General features: G+C 34.0%; 1 protein-coding gene across 4 annotated transcripts in view; it reads right to left on the minus strand.

Moving 5' to 3' along the window:
* EXOC6 (exocyst complex component 6) overlaps positions 1-22,435 on the minus strand; it is a 227,377-nt gene that overhangs the window by 139,843 nt on the left and 65,099 nt on the right. For 3 of the 4 annotated variants that reach the window (XM_028098444.2, XM_088019985.1, XM_028098443.2), the window contains exons 7-12: positions 19,882-20,034; positions 17,615-17,683; positions 7,195-7,278; positions 2,236-2,282; positions 1,996-2,116; positions 231-302 (exon numbers count right to left, since the gene is read on the minus strand). In XM_028098444.2, the coding sequence (XP_027954245.1) occupies positions 231-302; positions 1,996-2,116; positions 2,236-2,282; positions 7,195-7,278; positions 17,615-17,683; positions 19,882-20,034 (546 nt within the window). The remainder of the gene's footprint in view (positions 1-230; positions 303-1,995; positions 2,117-2,235; positions 2,283-7,194; positions 7,279-17,614; positions 17,684-19,881; positions 20,035-22,435) is intronic. The other variant, XM_028098441.2, reaches the window with a different exon arrangement.

The following is a 22,435-nucleotide window of genomic DNA, read 5'->3' on the forward strand; positions in this document are numbered from 1 at the left end:
CTGAATGACCAGTAAGATGGTAATATTTCCTGAACTCTGTCCAAGCTTCATAATCAGGAAGCAGGGGAGAATGACAAGTCTTGGGTAATAGGGAATACCAATATATAAGCAAACATTTGGTTACTACTTACTACCATCAATCCATAATAAACTAAACAAGCGTGTTCTATATTTTGTATATCTTTAAGTGGTCAAAATAGCCATTAAATGAATGTTAGATTATCACCCACCTGCAAAGTATCTGCAAATATTACAATGAGATTCTTCAGCTCCAGAACAAGATCAGGATCAGTACAATAAGACTGGGGGAGAGGAGGTGGAGGGATGGAAATACAAACAAAGAAACAAATACAAACCACAGTCATTTGGTTAAAAACATTTATAAAACCTGAAAATGTTTCCTTTAGTATACCAGACTTATAATAAATTTAAAATCTTGGTCATTAGTTAGATCCATTGCTGGTTTCCTCTATTCAGTAAAAATTCTTAGGGAAAGGCCATAACATAATGTACTTTTAGTATCTGAAAAGAAATTTCCCTGAAATTTGCACACACTAACCTTTGGTCAAAGCGGTGATGCTTATATTTCTAAAAGTCCCTAGATTTTAAGGAACTACTTACATTTAAAGTGAAAAATGGTTTATATATAGACCACATATTTTTACTTTTCTACTATTTTTTACTCTCTTATAAAAGAGACATATTACTTTTCCAATATAAGAATGAAAATTGAAGTATTTTCTTTTTTTTTTAGATTATTTATTTATTTATTTGACAGAGAGAGAATGAGAGATAGAGAGCACGAGAGGTATTAGGGTCAGAGGGAGAAGCAGACTCCCTGCTGAGCAGGGAGCCCGATGTGGGACTCGATCCCGGGACTCCAGGATCATGACCTGAGCTGAAGGCAGTCGCTTAACCAACTGAGCCACGCAGGCGCCCCGAAAATTGAAGTATTTTCTTATTAATTCACCAAAAGAAACTAATTAGTTTCAAAGGGGTAGTGAAACTCACTCTGTCCCTTTAACAGCATTTAATAAGATTTTTAGTGTGGTATGTTGCATTTAATACCTTATGACTCTGTATTTGATGTCATATAATTAACAGGAAGCATACTATAATTTTACATATTCAGAGCTGGTCTGAATGTAAACCATGATAAAACATATTGTTCTTTATTAATATGTTAGAAAAAGTTATAGTTCATTGGACAAATACTATATAAAGAATCTACAATCCTATAAATAAAAATGTAGTATATTTAAAATCTAAATACTATATATAAACTAATAACCCTTTAAAATATTTTCAATCTCTATTCCCAATAATAAAATTATAAATAATAATTACAAAATTTTAAGTATGGGGAGATTTTACTGAAGGTAAACTACTAAAATTATCTTAAGAAAAAGTCTATAATAAGCAATTAATTTAAACAGTCTTTATAAATAACACTAACATATTACTTCCACAAAAGGTGAATTATGCAAAATATTTGAACATTTTACTTTCATAAAAAAAAACTCTCAATACATAAAGGTTCATTATTTCAAGAGTTCAAATTTTGACAATTGCATATTTTTAAGAAATCTGTAATTGTATTCCTGCAAACAAATTATAAACATCGAAGAACAAGTTCAATTGAGTTTTAATGGTGGAGTTTATTTTGGAAACAAAGAATTTGGGATGATAATTAAAAACCCTTTCTTCACGGTGCTTTTCAGTGATCTAATGAAGAGGTCAGTTGAGACTAATGAGACCAGCTTAATTCTTCATTTTCTATAATGCTGGACTAAAAGTGCCTTGGGAAGCCCCAGACAGTTGCAAAATTACAGCCCAGTATTACCAAACAAAAGCTTAACATTACTACCTCCAAATCTGAGCTGTTACCAAAAAATGCAGAATGTTGGAGGTGTGGTTTTCTTCTGACATTATACATTTCAGAAGTTCTTGAAGTAACTGAATTAAAAATTTAGTAACATAATTTGTCTGACTTACTGAATGAGCTCTAAGGACAGCAATTATCTTTGAGAGGGCCATGTTCCAAAGTTCATCAGTGTATGCCCTGGTTACTAATCCTTGGGTCACATGTAAAATGTGATCTTCCACCACAAAGAACCTAAAAACAGTAATTACCAACATAACGTGTTAAAAAAAAATTAAAACCCAAACAGAAAACAAGCAGTTCTGACATTTAACATAATGTAAAAGTAAGTTATTTCCGTATTAGATACATACCCTACAATTTGAGTGAAATATCTTCTATAGCCATCAACTGTTTCATGCTTCAAATGAAAAATAAAAATCAATTTAAACCAATAAATACTGGTAACGTAAAAGTAAGTCCAAGTCACTACAACATTTATTAACAAATATATAAAGAGTCTACTATAGACTGCACACATTTTTAAAGCACCAGAGATACACTACTAAAAACCACAAAGTCCTTACCCTCATGGAACTTACATTCAAAAGGAGACAGACAATAAACAAGTTAAAAAGTAAAAATGATTTCAGAACCCTCTTCTCAGCAAGCTAGTTCAAGCCACCATAATTTCTTACTTGTGCTATTACATCATTCTCCTACCCAGTCTCCCTGGCTTTCAGGCTTGCTCCCTGCAGTCTACTCTCCAGATAGCTGTCAGAATGATACTTTTCAAAGAGTAATCAGATCATTGTATCTTCTGCTAAAAACCTTCGAATGACTTTATATCTGATTCATAATAAAAGTCAAACTCCTTAAAAATGATCCATAATTGCCTGTTAATAATTTTAACAAAAGGCATACAACAGGAAAATATCTGATTATTTGAATTTCATTCTTAGAAGTTTATTACATGAAATATTTCATTATTTTAATTAAGTTCAAAGGGTTGTATTTTGCATATTTCATAAATGCCATCAAAATTTTCAAACATCTGGGGTTTTTTCAGGCTGTGGGAAAACAAATGTTTTTACCTCTTAGCTTTAAAATACTATGATCAGAGAGGAGTTTACATGACACCAGATGTTTGACATTTCTTGATACTTGCTTTATAACATGTATATAGTCACATTTTATAATGTGCTATGTGTGCTTGAAAAGATGTTTCTACAGTTGATGAAACAGACTTCTACATGGTTCATTAGATCAAGTCTAATAAGCATGGTGTATTCTTACTGATATTCTATTTGGTTTATTATATACTGAGACATGCTTAAAAATCCACTATGGATTTTCTACTTATCCTTTTAGTTGTGGCAATCTGGCATTACACATTTTTGAGTCAATGTTATCAAGTGTTTATAGGTTTCAATTATCATTTTTTATCAACTCTAAGACATGAATATTTTATTTTTTATCATTCTAGATCTTTTTATATTATATGAAAGTATATACTCTGTTTCTACTCTTTTACTGGTTACTCCAGAAATTACATTAAGCATACTTAAGTAATCAAACTCTAAAATCAATCAATATTTTTACTCTTCTGGACAATTCAGAAAATTGTAGCATAGTTTCATTTCATTAACTCCCACCTCATGTTTATGCTTTTGTTGTTGTGTATTTTAATTCTATCTTGTTTTAAAGTCCATTATATTTTATTAACATTATTTTCTACAGTTGACACAGATTCACCCACATATTTATACTTTCTTTGCTATTCATTCCTTCTAGCATCTCATAATTTCCATTTGGCATCACTTTCCTTTTGCCTGAAGTAGATTCTTTAGAATTTCCTTAGTAAGGGTGCCTTACTAGCCAACTCTCCTCTTCTTTGTCTGAAAATGTCTATCTTTGCCTTTGTTTTGCTGGATATAGAATCCTAGGTTAACAGTTATTTTCCTTTAGCATTTAAAATATTCCATTGTTTTCATTTCTCATGAGCAAAAACCTAGGTGCAAGACTGCTGTGTTGTATGATAAGTGTATGCTTAACATTATAACAAACTGCCAAACAATTTTCCAAAGTGGCAGCATAATTTTTATACCACCAGAAGTGTATGAGAGTTCCAGTGCTTCACATCTCATCAGCACTTGCTATTATCAGTCTTTAATTTTAGCCATTCTAGTAGGTACATAGTGGTATCTCACTGTGGCTTTAATTTGCATTTCTCTGATGAAAAATGATATTGAACATCTTTTTGTGTGCTTATTTTTCATCTGTGTATCTAGTAAAATGCCCACCTGGATCTTTTATCCATTAGTTTGTCTTTAATTATCTAGTTACACAAATTCTTTATATATTCTGAATACAAGCCCTTTGTTAGATACGTGAGTTTTGTAAGTATTTTCTCCCCATCTGTGTCTTGTCTTTTCACTTTCTTGACAATGCCTTTATGGGTTTTTGTTTTTGTTTTTATTTTTTTAAAGATTTTGTTTATTTATTACAGAGAGAGAGCACAGGAGGGGTGAGGGTCAGAGGGAGAAGGAGACTCCCAGCTGAGCAGGCAGTCCGATGCCAGACTCGATCCTAGGACTCTGGGATCATGACCTGAGCCAAAGGCAGATGCTCAATTGACTGAGCCACCCAGGCACCCCTGACAATGCCTTTTGAAGAGTAGTTTTTCATTTTGATGTTCAATTTATCAATTTCTTTCTCTTATGGTTCATGCTTTATGTATCTCACCTAAGAAAATACTGCCTAACCTAAGGTCACAAAAACCTTTGTTTTTTCTAAAAGTTTTAAATTTTAGCTCTTGCATTTAGGTCCATGATCCATTTCTTGAATTGCTGAGGTAAAAGTCAATACTCATTTTTTTTTTGCATATGGATAATTTAATTATCTTGTGGTCAAAAGACATACTTTCTGTGATTTCAAGTCTTTTATACTTGTTGAGATTTATTTTATAGCCCAGAATATGATCTATCTTGATAAACCTTCTACATGCATTTGAAAGGCATATGCATTCTGCTGGTTGGGGTGGAATATTCAATAAATGTCAATTAGCTCAAGTTAGCGGATACTATTTTTCAGGTCTTCTATTTTCTATCTTTGTGTTCTGCAGTTTCACTGTAAGGTCTCCCAGAGTGTATTTCTTTTTATTTAACCTATTTGGGATTCCTTGGGTTTGACTCTCTAAGTTTCTATTTCCCGTCCATACTGGAAAATTCTCAGCCATTATGCCCACAAATACTCCTCTGTCCAACTTTTCTATCCTCTCTTTCTATAATTCCAACTAGATATGTTAGACTTCCTCTCTTTTCTGTATTTTTATCCTCTTGTCTCTCTGAGGCTCTCTAGATAATTTCTCCAGATCAACTAGGAGAATTCACCAATTGCTAAACCTATTCATAAAACTTTTAATTTTGATTAAATTAAATTAAATCTTTAATTTCTATGTATTCTACTTGATTTTTCTTCATTTTGGTCATTACAGTTTTTTGTTCCCTATTTATATCAGCAAGCTTGTCTTTTATTTCTTTAAATATATTAAACAGTTATTATATTAAATGGCTAATAATTCAAATACTGAAAGTCTCTTGAGATTTATTTCTATTGCCAATATTTTTAATGATTTGCACTTGTTTGATAATTATTTTTTACTGTGATTTGCTTATTTTCCTTGAAACTATGACATGAAAGTTCAGAGATCTGCATTTGCTTCTATTAGGCGATATCAGCATGGAATAACTTTAAACTGAATTTCCAACTTGAGATTTTTTTTTTTTGACTATCCAAACAGAATGCATTTGGGTTGCAAATATATGTGAGAAACGGCTTGTTATGTGTTCTCAGAGATCTTCTTCCCCTCGTTACTGCAGCACCAACATTTAAGATAGGCAATTTCCCTACAGTATTTAGCAGAAAGAACAGAGAGATTTTGTTAGATTTTTTTTTTATATAACATTGTGTCCATTTATTTATTTATTTATTTATTTATTTATTTATTTTAAGTAATCTCTATATCCAACCAGGGGCTCAAACTCATGACTCCAAGATCAAGAGTTGCATGCTCTCCTGACTGAGCCAGCTAGGTGCCAAGAGATATTTTTGATCTCTAGGTAATCCTAATAATGAGGCTCTAATTCTTTGGAGTCTCCGCTTTCTAAGGGAGATAAACTCTTATCAGCTACTTCAGGTGGCTCTGGGCTTAGGCTGCTGTATTCCCATGTCCTGAAAATTCATGCTTTCCCGTTCAGCAGATGCCCCTAAGATAAAAGGCACAATCAGTACTTCATTAAACTTATCTGGATTTCTTTTTTTAAAAAGATTTTATTTATTTATTTAACAGAGAGAGAGCGCACAAGCAGAGTGAGTGGCAGGCAGAGGGAGAGGAAGAAGCAGGCTCCCCACAGAGCAGGGAGCCCAATGCAGGGCTCAATCCCAGAACCCTGGGATCATGACCCGATTCAAAGGCAGACACTTAACTGAATGAGCCACCCTGACACCCCAAACCTATCTGGATTTCTGCCTTCATTTAAGTTTTCCTGTTTTGTTTTACAGTTGGATATACTGAGGTATAAGTTACATACAATAAAACTCACTTTTTCATGCACTGTTTCTACAAGTTTTCACAAACACATCTAGTCACATAATTATCACCATAACCGACATATAGAGCAATTCCATATTCACTTAATTTTTGTCCTGACTATATACTTTTCTATCAAATCCTCAGTGCATTGGGCACCTGGGTGGCTCAGTCGTTAAGCTTCTGCCTTCAGCTCTGGTCATGTCCTGGGATCGAGTCCCACATCAGGCTCCCTGCTCAGCAGGAAGCCTGCTTCTCCCTCTCCCACTCCCCCTGCTTGTGTTCCCTCTCTCACTCTCTGTCAAATAAATAAATAAAATCTTTAAAAAAAAAATCCTCAGTGCATTTAAAAATAATTTTAAAATTTTAAAAATGTTTTATCCAGCATGTTTGTTTTTTCACTAGAACAATTAATCAAAGTACATAGTCCACTATATTGTCAGAAATGAATTATCACTCCCTGATACTTTATATATCTACTTGTTTATCTCTTTATTTATTCACTGCCTATTTTATTTGTTTACTATCTATCTTCCCTAATAGAATGTAAGCTCATGAAAGAAGGAACTTACCTGTTTTGTTCATTGCTGTACCCTTAGCACCTAAACCAATTACTGGAAATGGTAGGTGTTCAATAAGTATTTGTTGTTGAATGAATAGTGATACATGCTCTAAAGAAATTAAAGCAGGGTAAGAGGCAAAAAGTGACAACACAACCAATACAAAATTTTCACATATTTACCATATTTGACTGGGGTTGCAATACAAGTCTTGCTTGTTTCTTTCTTTGTTTTCGGTAATAATTTTCAAATGTTTCTTCATCACCCTAAAGTAAAATCAGCAGAGTAATGAAACACACACACTGCAGAACAGATAACTTTTTTTTTTTGAGATTTATTTATTTGATAGAGTGAGAAAGCATGAGTGGGGGGAGGAGCAGAGAGAGTGGGAGAGAGAGACTCTCCAGCAGACTCCCCACTGAGCAGGGAGCATGATGCAGGACTTGATCTCACAACCCTGAGACCATGACCTGAGCCAAAATTAAGAGTCAGACACTTAACCAACTGAGCACCCAGGCACCCAAACAGATAACTTCTTTACCCCTAAGCGTCATTTTAAGTTTTCTAACAAATGGAATATAAACACTGAAATGGCTTTTGTGTATTTCAATGGAAACTGCATCATTTATATCATATCCTCCCAGGTTATCAGATTCTAGTTCTATTCATTGTCTCTGAGCTATTTTGCATTTTTTTCTGTTTAGGTAACTGATAAATAGGTAAATAGTATTTTGTCTGGTAATGATTTTAATTGATTTCCTCCTCTCTCTAAAAAAAAATAGTTTTGCCTTCATTTGCAATTCCTCTCAACATTCCTTTACTCCATATAATTTTTCCTGTTATTTGATCTTTTCTGTGAACTGATTATAACATCTCTTTGGTTCTCTCATATGGAAGTAATACAAAAATTATTTTGTGCAAATAAAACAAAAATACTGAAATGGTATTTCATTCTGAATGTCAAGAATAAGTTTTTGGCTTTATAGTTCAAAAACAGTAACTTTGTTATCATGACAATTATGAACACCAACTGTAAATTCAAGCAATTTTACAGTTGCCCAACTTATCACTAAGGTTTTACAGATTTCTGACCGACCAACTCAAAATATGGCTGTCAGTAAGAGAACCAAATAAAGAAAATAGCTGTCAAGCATAAATGTCTGAACATGTTATATAAGACCCTACATGATCTGGCATCTTCATCTCCTGCCTCATCTCAGTATATTCAATATACCATTTTCTTTTTATTTCCAGGCTTTTGTACAAATTATTCTTGAAATGTGCTTCCCAGTTCTCTTTCTCTATATGACCTTCATTTACCTTTCAGGACTCACTATAGATGTCACTTCCTTTAGAAGCCTTCCTCAACTTCTTGAGGCTTGTTATTGTCTGTGTTATCCCATAGTAACCTGCATATCCATATCACTGCACTTATCACACTATGCTGTAACTTCTTAATTAGTAGTCTATCATACCACTGTCTAATAGCACTTTCTGTGATGATGAACATTTTCTATATCTGCACTGTCTTATATGATAGCCACTAGATGGATGTGGCTACTGAGCCCTTGAAATGTGGCTAACAGTAAGTATTGAGAACCTGAATTTTAGTTTTCTTTAATTTTAATTAATTTAAATTTAAATAGTTGTGGGGGCGCTTGGGTGGCTCAGTTGGTTAAGCGTCTGCCTTTGGTTCAGGTCATGATCCCAGGGTCCTGGTATCGAGTCCTGCATCGGGCTCCCTGCTCCGTGGGGAGCCTGCTTCTCCCTCTGCCTCTCTCTCTGTCTCTCATGAATGAATAAAAAAATCTTTAAAAAAAATTTTTTTAAACTAGTAGTTACTATATTGGACAACAGAGATCTATCTGTACCACTCTAAGTCTGTTAGAACATGGTCCTGTCCAACTAGCTCTCCACTGTATCCGGATCACTTAGCACAGTGTTTGGCACATGGAAGGCAATCAATTACTATTTGTTGAATGAATGAATGAACAAGTAAATGAATGACTATATACCCATTTCTTCTGTCTTCCTCTCTGTTTAAAAGGAGAATCCATCCAGAGTGAGAAGAAAAGGCTGGGAACCCATTCCCCTTCTCAAGGCTCCAAAAGAGAATCCAAGAGGAAAAAAGTCAAAACTCATACTTTCACTGAAAAAAAAATTTTCTGATAACTTTCTTTAATATTTAAGTAGTTATAAAAAATGACTTCTCTTAATGCCATAAAAAATAAACTCACAATGCAGAAAATGTTTACCTCGGTATCCCTTAGGGAAATTCTTCCAGTATTTTTATACTCATTTAAAAGAATTTTTAAAAAACTATGGTCCCCCTCACACAGTTTTATTTTGGTAACTAAATTTTTTTCACTATGAGTTTAAATAATGTAAAGGATATAATTTCAAGTATATTATAAATAAAACTACTACATCCTCCTTTAAACATACCCAATGGTTACCTACAATCATTTAAAAAACATATGAACACACTCTTCTTTCACATTTAGAAAGTTTATAGTTTTCCTTTTTTTTTTTTTTTTTTAAGTAGGCTCTGTACCCAGCATGGAGCCCAATGTGAGGCTTGAACTCACAAGCCTGAGATCAAGACCTGAGCTGAGATAAGAGTTGGATGCGTAACCAACTAAGCCACCCAGGTACCCCTCCTTTTACTTTCTTTTTTTTTTAATTTTTAAAGATTTTATTTATTTATTTGAGAGAGACTGAGAAAGCACAAGCGGGAGGAGGGGGAGAGGGAGAAGCAGACTCCCTGCTGAGCAGAGAGCCCAATGTGGGGCTTGATCCAAGTACCCTGGATCATGACCTAAGCCAAAGGCAGATCCTTAACTGACTGAGGCACCCACGTGCCCCTCCTTTTTCTTTTTTAACTTATATTCCAGATTACCACTCTTACAGGTTTTTTTTCAAATTTAATGTGTTATTTTCTTAATACTATATTTATTTTTTTAAATAAACTCTATCCCATATTGTAGGGCTCAAACTCATGACCTCAAGATAAGAGTCACATGCTCTATGGACTGAGCCAGCCAGGTGCCCTTCTAATACTATATTTTCTAATATAATATGTTTTTATTTTGATTTTATCTCTGAGGCCATAAAGCTTTAGGCGTTAAGGTAGTTTTCTCCTTCTAGGTTGAATTATCATTACAATTAGCACATAATTGATCAATATAATCTAAGTATTATATTATGTTATAGATAATTAATATAACCAAAAGTAAATTTTTATTGGAAATGAATCTCTTAATATGATGAATGGGGCTTTTTTGGGAACTAACAACATATTTTTTATTTTTATTTAATTCCTTATTTTGTAAGACTTTATTTATTTGAGGGAGAGACAGAAAGAGCACAAGCAGGAGGAGGGGCAGAGGAAGAGGGACAAGCAGACTCCCCACTGAGCAAGGAGCCCAACTAAGGGCTTGATCCCAGGACCCCAAGATCGTGATTTGAGTGAAAGTCACACTTAACAGAATGAGCCACCAGGCATCTCAGCAACATACTTTTTAGTTAAAAACTCTGAGCTGCAAACTTAGTGTACTTAATTTACCAATAAATGCCCACCCTAAAACCTAATTAGCAAACCCAGTCCTTACAATCAAACAATTAAGTCAATTGTATTTACTATCCCTCAGGAAGAGTCTGACTTCATGTTTCAATTCAAATAAACATGTTAATATGCATTGTGGAATATTATGAAAACCACTGAGAAATAAATTAAAAAATTATGAAAGTCATTAAGATTAAGATTATTTAAATCCAACATGATTGTTTTATCCATTATGTATCTTAAAAACAAGGTAATAAATCACTTCTCATTACTTAAATGCTGTTTCTCATTACTTAATTTATAATAATGCAGACAGAATTCTAAGTTATTTGCAAAAAGAGGAGTATGATAAAAAATACAATATGCCTTTAGTAAATAATATGTGGACATATATAAAACTTTGGTATTAAATTTTGGAAATAAGAAAATAAAGCCAAGTATAAAAGTCAGGAATAACACATGAATTTTGTTAGAGATGGTGATCATGCTAGAAATTAATCAGTCTGACAGCCACCTTTTATTTTATTTTAACATGAAGTCAAAAATATCACACATGTAACTGGACTTCCACTTGTGACACAATTTGGCAAAACGGCTTTTAACAGTTTTTCTGAATCACAACTTATATGAAAGAAGGGGTTAGTCAATGTAATTTCAAAATTTTGGGAGCCTCAGAATACTCCAGTTATGTTTAAAAGATTCTATTTCATTAATTCATATTATTTTGGATGTTTAAAGGTTTCTCTTTACAGAAAATGATACATCGTAGGGATGAGTATTAAGATTAGCCAAAAGCACTGTTTATATTTAAACACATAGGACACAGTTTTGTGTTCAAATATTCCTATGTTCTCACTTCTGTACTCTCATTGTACTCCCTCTTAAAAGCACTATATTCATTGTCAACAGCTGGGGAACAAAAGGGGTAAGGACCTTAAATGAAAATTGTCATTACTCCCACCTATGTCGTTACTACCCACCATGTATCAGAACTAAGAATATCCCACCACAGAACAAAATATAGTGTTTCTAACATGGTTTATCCTTTTCTGCACAAGAAAAGAAAGAAACCCTTATGTGTACAGTCCCTTAATTAATCATTAAAGGAGACTTCTCCTTTATTTGGCATCTTGGAAGTTTTTACACATCAAGAATGCACAATGGTAGTAGCAGTGAAGGATCAATACAACGGGTATCAGTGAGGGATAGGTATTTCTTTTATGAAGTAAGTATGGTAGCCTCCAAGATGGCCCCAAAGATCTCTTGTGTAGTCCCATCCCACGTTCTACCAGCGTTGATCTATGTGAACAGTAGGATGTAGCAGAAGTAAAGGTGGGGCGCCTGAGTGGCTTATTCGGTTAAGTGCCTGACTCTTGGTTTCAGCTCAGGTCACGATCTCAGAGTTGTGAGATCGAGCCCTGCACTGGCCTCTGCGCTCAGTGGGGAGTCTGCTTCTCTCCCTCTCCCTCTGCCCCTCTCCCCATTCATGCTCTCTCTCTAATAAAATAAATAAAATTCAAAAAAAAAGTAAAGGTATGTCACTTTTGATATTAGATTATAAAGGACATTATGGCTTCCATATCAGCCTCCCTCCGATCACTCATTCTAGGGAAGCCAGCTGCCATGTCATGAGGATTGCCACTCAGCTTTGTGGACAGCCCATGTGGCAAGGAACTGAGGCCTTCTGCCAACAGTCATAACAGAAGCAAATCCCCCAGGCCCTGTCAAGCTTCAGATGATGAGAGCCCTCACTGACATCTTGACTGGAACCTCATGAGAGACCTTGAGCCAGAACCACCCAGCTAAGCCATTCCCAGATAGCTGACCCTGTGAAATAATATATGCACAGCAAAGATAACTAATTAATATGTTAGGTAGGTTTTCTAGAAACAGACACCAAGTGATACAATAAGGAAGTGCTCAAAAGGGAGACTGTTCAAGAAGTGAGGAAAGCAAGAGAGGAAATGAGAGGAAGTCAATCAAGGGTGCCAGATTTAGGCAACAAAGTCTTCAAGAAAACAGACGTCAGCCTGATCCCACAGTAAAACTCTAAAGGATAAGTTATACTGCAGAGGGATTTTTTTTTTTAGGGGTGAAACATGTTCTTTTATTGATGCAAGTACATCCAGTCACACCAACAACTGACATCCTATGTCATGGTACAGCTTTGTACTCAGAGTTCATCTCAAAATACCAAGTATCATAGAGTGCGCATCAAATTGGGAAAATAAAGGAGCAAATGCAGGTGCAGTGTCAGATAGATACTAGAACTGATGACCCAGTGAAGTGCCCAGTTACTACCAGAAAGTAGCTTAAATGAAATAACAAATGAAAGGAAACTGACTATAATAACAAGGCAGGAGTTAGCTTTACTAAATTTTGGTCATTTTACTTTTACCAATTTTTGGTCATATACACCAACCAGAAGTTTTCATGCTAATGAAAGTTTATTTACATTTATAGAATAGTAAAACCTCGCTTACACAGTAAAAAGGGGAAAAAGTCCTGCCTGAATTAGTCAAAACTGACATCTTTTAAAATGCAGCTTTCTTAAGTTTATAGATTCTGTATATTATAAAGATACAAAAATATACAGAGAACTAAAAGTAAGTTACTGAAAATTATAAATTAACAGTTAGTTATAATAAATTCTGAGAGTAATCATTTAAGTATTTGACTATCTGAATCATAGATTATTTCTGAAAAATCACAAATTTGACTAGAGTCTAAAACTTTCTATCATTCTATTGGTTATCTACAATTGACTTTAAATTATTTTGATCATTTAATTGTGCACTCTGTTTCTTTAATTTTAAATCATGAACAATGAAACGTAATTTAATACCCAATGTATCATTTTCAGAGAAGCCACACTGAAACCTCACATAGTATCTGTTGGTTCAACACTTTTTTGCACCAGCTATAAAGATATATTCTTTTCCAGAGGGCTTAGTGCCTGTTGATATAAGTTACCAGGGTAAATTTTTTTATTAATAATTTTATTAATTTTAATTTTATTAAAAATAAATTTTATTTTTATAATTTTATTAAATAATAATTTTATTAAATAATTTTATTAAAATTGAGTGTGGTGTTAAACCATAAGAGACTCTTAATCTCAGGAAACATACTGAAGGTTGCTGGAATGGTGGGGGGTGGGAGGGATGGGGTGGCTGGGTGATGGACATTGGGGAGGGTAGGTACTATGGTGACTGCTGTGAATTGTTTTAAGACTGATGAATCACAGACCTGTACCCCTGACACAAATAATACATTATATGTTAATAAAAAACTTTTTAAAAAGAGCCAATTACTAATTCAGCAAATCTTTATGAAATATCAGATGCAATGAAAAGCACTAGGGAAAGAAAAATATATGACACTCACATGGTCACTATCTTTGTGGATCATATAGAAAAAGGATAATACAAAGTAACAGAAGTGCCTATGGGCACTCACTGCAGTTTACTGGGCCCATACAAGACAGAAAAATTAAGCATTATCAAAGCCAAAAAGCATTCTTCTCCACCAAATCCAAAAACCTAACGGAAAACATCTAATTTGAAAGGAGTTTTAAAAGAATCAAACCACAACATAGGCCAATTTAACAACTGAGATAATTAAGAACTTCATCCCTATTAAAAGCCAATATGATCTACTTTAGAAACAAAACAAGGCAAAAAAACCCCAAAAAACAAAAAATTGAGATGAGACAACTGGAAGCCAATTTTTCAATGTTACTACATATAGCAATGTAATCTTGATAGAACCTACCCTCTATTTGCCTCAGGTGTAAATGTAGTTAAATGTATATACTACTACCTGACATTATAAAAGATAAAATACTAAATCTGAAAAGAATCTGAGCAGTTAAAATATTTTATAATCATACACATTTGAAGAATTATTTCACCACAGAATAGACTAAAAGTATTACTGTTTTTATACAATAGTACAATTTATTATAGCTTTAAAAAGAAAAATATTTTACATGTCTACTCAATAATGTTCAATATACTTGAAACATCACTAATTTGTAAAATAGTAAGTTTATATTGGTATTGTGCTTATTGCTTTTACCTCAGTTCCTAAGTACAGAGTTGGTCCTGTCTTTTAATAGAGGGCCAAAAGACGTTAACTAATGAAGATAATTCTATTTGCTCTAATTAACATAATTACCATTTCTTTTTAATTATTTCAATTTCAATTTAATCCAATTTCATTGAATAATCCAAACCTCAAAACACCTTAACTCTAAATGCCTTCCATAGACACTTTCTTTTTTTTTTTAAAGATTTTATTCATTTATTTGATAGAGAGATAGAGAAAGAGCACAAGTAGGCAGAGTGGCAGGCAGAGGGAGAGGGAGAAGCGGGCTCTCTGCTGAGCAGGGAGATGGACATGGGGCTCGATCCCAGGACCCCAGGATCATGACCTGAGCCGAAGGCAGCCGCTTAACCGACTGAGCCACCAGGCGCCCCCAGGTAGACATTTTCTAAGTGCTGAAAGAAAAAGACCAAAAATTCTGTATCTAGCAAAACTACTCTTAAAAAGCAAAGGAGAAATTAAGACATTCCCAGATAAACGAAAACTGAGAGAATCTGATGCTAGTTGACCTTCCCTAAAAGAAATACTAAAGGTAGTCCTTTAGGCAAAAATAAAAGGACACTAGACAGTAACTCTAATTCACATGAAGAAATAGAGTCCCAGTTAAGGTAATATAGAGGTAAATATAAAGACAGTATAATTTGTAACTCCATTCTTCTGATTTAGAAAACAACTGCATAAAGAAATAATTATATTATGCTTTATAATGTATAAAGATGTAATTAGTATCTCAATAATAACACAAAGGAGGAGGATTAATATCAACTAGATTGTTTTAAGGTAGGAGATTTAATTATAATCTCCAGGGCAAACACTAAGAAAATACTATATATATTATATGCATGTACATATATACACAAACTATTATGTATTATATTTATATATTTTTAAATATTTATATTACATATTTATATATACTTATATATCTATACATTTATGTTACTAATATATATCATATATTAATGCATATATATGTTAAAATAAATGACAAGAGAATTAAAATGGTTCATGAGAAAGTATCTATTTAAGGCAAAAGAAGACAGTAATGGAGGAATAGAACAAAAAAGACATGATATATAAAGCAAACAGTAGGCATAAATCTGGCCTTATCAGTAATTACATTAAATGCAAAAGAACTAAACAATCAAAAGGCAGAAATTGGCAGACTGGATTCTTAAAAATCCATCTATATGCTATTCAAAAGAGACACACTTTAGATTCAAAAACACAAAGTGATTTAAAATAAAAGGATGAAAAAACATACCATGGCAACAGTAACCAAAAGAGAGTTAGAGTAGCTATACTAATCAGCCAAAATAGACTTTAAACCAAAAAAACACACAAAGAATGACATTTTATAATGAAAAAAAGTTAATCCATCATGAAGATATAATAATTATAAACATATATTCACCTAAAAATAGATCCTCAAAAATACATGAATGAGAATTGGCAAAACTAAAGGAAGAACAGATAATTCAACAGTTACAGTTAGAGACTTCAATATTACCACTTTCAATAACAGAGAGATAGGAAGAAGATCAACAAGGAAACAGAAGACCTGAATAACAATATTAAATCAACTAGACCTAACAGATGTCTATAGAACACACCACCCAGCAACAGCCAGATACATGTTCTTCTCAAGTACACATGGAACATTCTCCAGGATAAATCATATGTTAGGCCATAAAACAAGCCTCCATAAATTTAAAAGGACTGAAGTCATAAAAAATATGATCTCTGACCACAGTAAGATTAAATTTGGAATTAGTAACAGAAGAACTTCTGGGAAATTCACAAACATAGGGAAATGAAACAATATGCTCCTAAATACCCATGGGTTATAGAACAAATAACAAGAATTTAGAAAATATTTTGAGATGAATGGAAACAAAAACACAACATACCAGAACTCATGGAATGCAGCTAAAGCAGTGGTTAGAAGGAAATTTATAGCTGTAAATATATTAAAAAAGAAGATCTCAATCAACAACCTTAACTTCTAACTATGTGAAAGAGGCCAAGACACAAAAGACCACACTTACTATGATTCTATTTATATGAAATATCCAGAATAGGCAAATCCACAGAAAAAGAAAGTAAATGAGTGGTTGCCAGGGACTGGAGGTAGGGGAGAATGAGGAGTGACTGTTAATTGGTAAGAGGTTTCCTTCTTCAGAAATGAAATATTCTGGAATTAGTTTTAATAGTTGCACATCCTCATAAATATGCTAAAACCACTGAATCGTATACTTTAAAGGGGTAAATTTTTTGGTATATGAATTATATCAAAATAATGTTACTATCTTTTAAAAGAATTAATCAAAAATGAATACAATGTAGGGCGCCTGGGTGGCTCAGTTGGTTAAGCGACTGCCTTCGGCTCAGGTCATGATCCTGGAGTCCCGGGATCGAGTCCCACATCGGGCTCCCTGCTCAGCAGGGAGTCTGCTTCTCCCTCTGACCCTCCCCCCTCTCATGCTCTCTATCTCTCATTCTCTCTCTCTCTCTCTCTCTCTCTCTCTCTCTCTCTCATAAACAAAATCTTTAAAAAAAACAAATGAATACAATGTAGAAGGAGTAAGCAAATGTAGACACAACATATTTAAAAGCAATTGTGATACAATAGCACAAATACAAGAAGTGTGAAATGGAAGTATACCATTATAAGGTTCTTACAGATGAAGTGATACATCACTTGAAAGCGGACTACAATAAAGAAAAAAAGTTAAGTGCCTTACTCACAGGGGATATTTAAAATACTTATGCATGAAGATTTACAGCTTACTGAGCTTATGGTCAGTCTTTAGAAAAGCAGGCCTAAAATGCATACGTATCTTTTTTATTACACGAATATTTATGTGTATATATATATATACATGTACACACACACACACACACAATATACATATACAAAAGGTACTCACCAAAACAGAATAAATGTGCAAACATCGGTAAACAGGGGAAAAATCAACCAGATCCTGAACAGTTAAGACCTGAAAAATAAAACCACATTTTTTATGGCATTCACTGTTTATTATTAAGGTATATTTGTGAAATAATTTTTTTCTGATTACCAAAGTAATACATATTAATTACTCTAAATGTAGCCAATGCATAAGACTACAAAGAAGGAAAATAAACCAATTCCACTTCTGGAGATGAAAACTCTAAGCAAGCTGGTATACATTTTTCTCTTATTGTTTTTTTGTTTCCAACTTAATTTTATTTATTTATTTTTTCTATTATGTTCAATTAGCCAACATATAGTACATCATTAGTTTTTGATGTAGTGTTCAACGATTCATTAGTTGCATATAGCACTCAGTGCTCATCACAACACATGCCCTTCTTATAAAACCACATTTTAAAAATTATCAAACTTGGCATACCTGGGTGGCTCAGTTGGTTAAGTGTCCAACTCTTGATTTTGGCTCAGGTCATGATCTCAAGGTCATGGGACTGAACCCCACAATGGGTTCCATGCTGGGCATGGAGCCTGCTTAAGATTCTCTCCCTCTCCTCTGCCTCACCCTACCCTCTATCCCCCCACACTCACTCTCTTAAAAGAGAGAGAAAAAAAAGATTCTCCCTCTCCCTCTGCCCCTCCCCCCTCAAAAAATTTTTTTAAAAAATAAAAATATAAAATAAATAAAAATAAAAATCATCAAACTACTAGCTTACTGTTGGATAATGTAAGTTAAAGACAGCAAGGAGATTCATGGACTTGGATGTTATAACATCTATCCACTATAAAAACATTACTATAAACACAATGCCTTTGTAATTGTTTTGGCACTAGTTCAATAGTTCATTCTTTATATATTTATCATTATTGTTGAGTGTTTTAGATTATAAAGTAATTAAAGGACAGAGATTGTGTATCTCAAACATGCTTGGGAGAAGAGAATATAGAGATTCTCTGAATACTGATTAAAAAAGAACAAAAAAGTAAATTTCGAAAACATTAATTTCCGGAGACTAATCAGGACACACTAATTTTAAGAAGATATTAAACTGTCTAAGGCAGTTCACTTGTCTGTATCCCCTACAATATCAGACATCCACTGCATATGCACACACATATATGCACATTCACATATATACATATAAACATACACATGTGTGTACACACACACACACATAAATACATACAGTTTCACTCATCCTCAGGCATATAGTAGAAACATATATACTGAACTCTCAGTTGTTCTCCAACCACAGAGAAGGCCATGGGCACATATTCATATGGTTTCTTTTTTTTTTTTTAAGGTTTTATTTATTTATTTGAGAGAGAGAGAATGAGAGATAGAGAGCACGAGAGGGAAGAGGGTCAGAGGGAGAAGCAGACTCCCTGCTGAGCAGGGAGCCCGATGTGGGACTCGATCCCGGGACTCTAGGATCATGACCTAAGCCGAAGGCAGTCGCCAAGTGAGCCACCCAGGCACCCCATATGGTTTCTTTTATCAATGAATTAAAAGTTCATACTGAGCACCAAGTCCTTAGAAAAAGAATTTAAAATCTCACTGACAAGGCAAAACTTATAAATAGGCTCCTCATGATATTAACTAAATTCAAAAAAATTCAAAGGAAAAGCCAAAAAGTAGGCTCAACAGAAGACTTTATGTAGAGAGTAAAAGAAGCAAATAAAATTAGGAATAAATTCAGATATAGAAGATGAAAGAAAGTGAATATTTAAAGATAACTTCAAGCTTTCTAGAATTAAGACTTTTTTAAGAATTAAAAAACTTTAATCTACTAGAACCATTTTGCAGGATCTCAGCACTAATGGGGAAAAAAAGGTAGGCTTTCCAGAATTAATCTAATCAGCAAGGTCAAGCCATCATGAAATTAAATGTTTGCCACAGATAATTAAAATAAGTGATCACTACAAAAAAATCATTACATTTACAATTTTACTGCTAATTATGGTAGAACACTTAGGTTCAACTATCTATGGCTTATAAATATAATCTAGAATATATCCCATTTATCTGTCAACTATGCAGTCTAATATTTCAGAGGACACACTGCCCTAACAGCTCATTACAAACAGATCTACATAAATTCAGTTTTCACACGGGAAGACTGAGAGTCACAGAGACATACATTACAACTCAAAATAAAAAAAAATCATGAAAAAAAGAAGGAAAGAAGAAAAAGAGGGAGGGGAAAAGGAAGGAACTTCCATCACCTCCTCTTCATTCTCATCCTCTTCCTCAAATCCACGTTTCAATTCAACTTCATTCCTTTCTTCTGGAATTCTATCATTTATGTACACATTCTTCCCAAATTTTACATTATTTTGCTTCTGTAGAGCAACGCTGAAGATCTTCTGCTGTTGTGCCTATTTTGGAAAAAAGAAAAATTCAGATTATTATAACATTTATTATGGTCAAAACTGGTTCAAGAATTTCATATTTTCTTGGGGCGCCTGGGTGGCACAGTCGTTAAGTGTCTCCCTTCAGCTCAGGTCATGATCTCGGGGTCCTGGGATAGAGCCCCGCATCAGGGCTCCCTGCTCCACAGGAAGCCTGCTTCTCCCTCTCCCATTCCCCCTGCTTGTGTTCCCTCTCTCACTGTGTCTCTTTCTGTCAAATAAATAAAATCTTAAAAAAAAAAAGAATTTCATATTTTCCTATCTTTTTAATGGCTTTGGGTGTAGGATCTGGAGTGATGTCTCATTTTTTATTCAGTATTTATGCTCTCACTCTTCTTTCTGAACAGTTGTACCAGGGTTTATCAATATTATTTGAAAAGACTAAGAACCAACTTTTGGCTTTTTGATCCTCCCTAATGTATTTTGTTTTCTATTACAGTGATTTCAACTCTTGATTATTTCCACTTTCTTTCTTTTAATTTTATTTTACTGTATCTGTTTTTAAGTGTACATTATTACATTAATACATTACATAATTAAAATATACTAATATTATATTAATATATTAACATAATACATTAATGCTGACTATAGGTACAATGTTGCACAGTAGACTTGTAGAGCTTATTCATCTTGCTTAACGGAAACTTTATGCCTGTTGATTAGTAACTCATTCCCCTTTCCTCCCAGTTCCTGGCAACCACTATTCCACTCTTTGATTCTGTGAATTTTTCTATTTTACTTTTATTATTTTTAAAGATTTTGTTTATTTATTTGACAGAGAGAAACAGTGAGAGAGGGAACACAAGCAGGGGGAGTAGGAGAGGGAGAAGCAGGCTTCCCGCGGAGCAGGGAGCGCGATGTGGGGCTCGATCCCAGGACCCTGGGATCATGACCTGAACCAGAGGCAGACGCTTAATGACTGAGCCACCCAGGCGCCCCTGAATTTTTGTATTTTGGATACCTCATAATTTCCTTTTTAAGGACTGAACAGTATACCATACACCACTGTACGTATATACTGCATTTTCTTAATCCATTTATCTGTCAATGGACATCTGTATTGTTTCCACATCTTGGATATTGTGAAAAATGATGCATGAGCATGGGAGTGCTAATCTTTCTCATGATTCTAATTTCAATTCTTTTAGATAAACACCCAGAAGTAGGATTCTTGGATCATACTGTAGTTCTATTTTTAACTTTTTTGAGGAACCTTTTCAAAATAGCAGCCACATAGTTTTGCATTCCCTCAACAGTGTGCAAGGTTCCAATTTCTTCACACACTTGCCAATGTTGTCTTTTGTTTGATAACAGCAATCATGAGAGGTGGGAGGTGATATGTCCTATTGAGATTTTGATTTGCATTTCCCTAATGGTTGGTGATGTTGAGCATTTTTTCATATACCTGCTAGCAATTTGTGTATCTTTTTCGGAGAAATGTCTATTCAAGTCCCTAGCTGATTTTTACATCAGATGATTAAAGTTTTTTTGCTATTGAGTTGTAGGTTTCTTTACATATTGTGGAAATTAATCCCTAATCAGACATAGTTTGCAACTATTTTCTCCCATTCTGGAGACTGTCTTTTCACACTGTTGACTGCTTCCTTTGATTTGCAAAAACTTTTTAGTTTGGTGTAAACCCACTTGTTTAGTTTCTGCTGCCTGTGCTGTTTGTGTCATATCCTTCTACTTTCTTTGAATTTAATTTGCTATTCTTTCTCTAACTCCTTCAGATGGATACTTATATCATTGATTTCAGCTGTTCTTTCCTAATTCATAAATTTAAGGCTATAAATTTCCCTTAAACACGACTTTTGCTGCATCCTACAAGTTTTGATATGTCATACTTTCATTAGTATTCAAAATATTTTCTGGTTTCAATTGAGTTTTTTTTTTTTTAGATTTTATTTATTTATTTTTGACAGAGAGAGAGACAGCGAATGAGGGAACACAAGCAGGGGGAGTGGGAGAGGGTGAAGCAGGCTTCCTGCTGAGCAGGAAGCCCGATGCGGGACTCGATCCCAGGACCCTGGGATCATGACCTGAGCCGAAGGCAGACGCTTAACGACTGAGCCACCCAGGCACCCCTTGAGTTTCTTCTTTGACCTATGGGTTATTTAGAATTTTATTTCTTAATTTCCAAACATACAGGGATTTTCTACTTATCTATTTATTTCTGATTTCTGGAATAATTCCAATATGGTCAGAGAACATACTCTGTATCATTTCAATCCTTTGAAATTTACTGACATTTGATCCACAGACCAGAATGTAATCAATTTTGGTAAATGTTCTTTTAAAAATGTATGTTCTGAAATCATAGGATACAGTGTTACATGTGTCATTAGGTCTGGGTTGTTAATCA

Source organism: Eumetopias jubatus, unplaced genomic scaffold (genome assembly GCF_037043125.1).
Source record: "Eumetopias jubatus isolate StellerSeaLion01/CBP00866 unplaced genomic scaffold, mEumJub1_p1.0 scaffold_17, whole genome shotgun sequence".
Lineage (NCBI taxonomy): Eukaryota > Metazoa > Chordata > Mammalia > Carnivora > Otariidae > Eumetopias > Eumetopias jubatus.